Source organism: Aplysia californica, unplaced genomic scaffold, assembly GCF_000002075.1.
Source record: "Aplysia californica isolate F4 #8 unplaced genomic scaffold, AplCal3.0 scaffold00945, whole genome shotgun sequence".
Lineage (NCBI taxonomy): Eukaryota > Metazoa > Mollusca > Gastropoda > Aplysiida > Aplysiidae > Aplysia > Aplysia californica.
In genome coordinates this window covers 104,087-105,512 of record NW_004798215.1, presented here as the reverse complement: position 1 = coordinate 105,512, position 1,426 = coordinate 104,087, and the positions used below count along the sequence as shown (strand labels likewise).

Sequence of the window (1,426 nt, the reverse complement as noted above, 5' to 3'; positions counted from 1 at the left end):
ACTCTTTATTATTTCATACTTATAAATTGTAAAAACTTCGCCTATAAGTGTGATGCATCTATTTCCTTAGGACTCGAATTCGAGAAGTAGTTAACTTTGTCAGCCCGCTACATGTATGTTTATTTGTCGTGTCTGGAAATTTCTTTTATTTGTTGTATAAACCAGAAACTTTCTTTTGACTGCTTAGTGTAAGACGCTGCCATACGCCATCTTGAAAAGTGACGTATGACAGGGTGTTATGCGTTGGTGGTTGGCGGGTGCTCTGGTGTGGTTTGTTTCTTCTTTCCTATCAAACATCTATCATCGTTATCTCCCCGTTTCCTTTTTTAATGTTTGTTACTCTCTTGTAACACCTCTAATCTTCTAGCATTCATATGACCTTATGCAGTTGCGAGCGCCGTAAAACCTCTGCTAAAACAAAAGGGTGTAATGTTTAGCAGTTGCTTTGTTCTTTCAACCACAGCCAGCCCTGCTCTAACGGCCACCTGTTCAAGACATTCACCTGTGCAAAAAAAAAATCCCTTCCCACTTCCCCCCTTGCATTTTTTCAGTGGAATAATGACAGTGTCCAATATATCCAGCTGTCTCAGACAACCACTGTTCCTTTAGACAATGGGTGGCTGCTGTCTTGGACAATTTTGACTGTACTTTTTGGGGGGCTTTTTCCCTAGTCATAAAGTTGACCTAGGTCTCAAAGCGAGAAAAAATGACTTGGGCAGTTTGTGTTATGACCTTTAGGATATTATGAACTTGCAGTAATATGTGTATCTGTATTTTGTGACTTGCGTCGTTATGTTATGACTGTATTTTGTGACTTGCGTAATTATGTTATGACTGTATTTGTGACTAGCGTAGTTATGTTATGACTGTATTTTGTGACTTGCGTAGTTATGTTATGACTGTATTTTGTGACTAGCGTAGTTATGTTATGACTGTATTTTGTGACTTGCGTAGTTATGTTATGACTGTATTTTGTGACTTGTGTAGTTACATTATGACTGTATTTTGTGACTTGTGTATTTATGTTACAACCTTTACAATATGAACTTGCAGTAAAATCGTATGTCTATATTTTGACTCAGACATGTGTCTATATTTCGTGACTAGGCGCTGTGCTGTGTGGACAAAAAGGGGATCTTGTCGTGGCCGAATCCGTCTGCGGAGAAAGTTATTTTCTTCTCATCTGCTCCGAAACGTGCTCCGCCTGATGATGATGAGGATGAGGATAAGACTGCAAAGGAAGACAAAAAGATCAGGAAGAGGAAGAAGACAAAATCTCAGTCTGGTGAACTTTTCTTTTTTTTTTTTTTCCTCATTTCTTTTATTCATCCACTTATACTGCAAGGTGGCAATGGGAGATGTAGATGTCGTGCGTGTTCTAGTGTGTTGCTGTTTGGATCATCATGTCGTTCCTTTGGAGGGTTTC

The 1,426-nt window shown here is 39.1% G+C and overlaps 1 protein-coding gene across 1 annotated transcript in view; it reads left to right on the top strand.

The window, feature by feature from the left end:
• The window catches only part of LOC101856848 (transmembrane protein 94), a gene marked incomplete in the record, with an annotated part of 40,309 nt that overhangs the window by 10,593 nt on the left and 28,290 nt on the right, over positions 1-1,426 (top strand). The window contains 1 exon segment of the mRNA XM_035973000.1: positions 1,108-1,285. Coding sequence (XP_035828893.1) covers positions 1,108-1,285 — 178 coding nt within the window.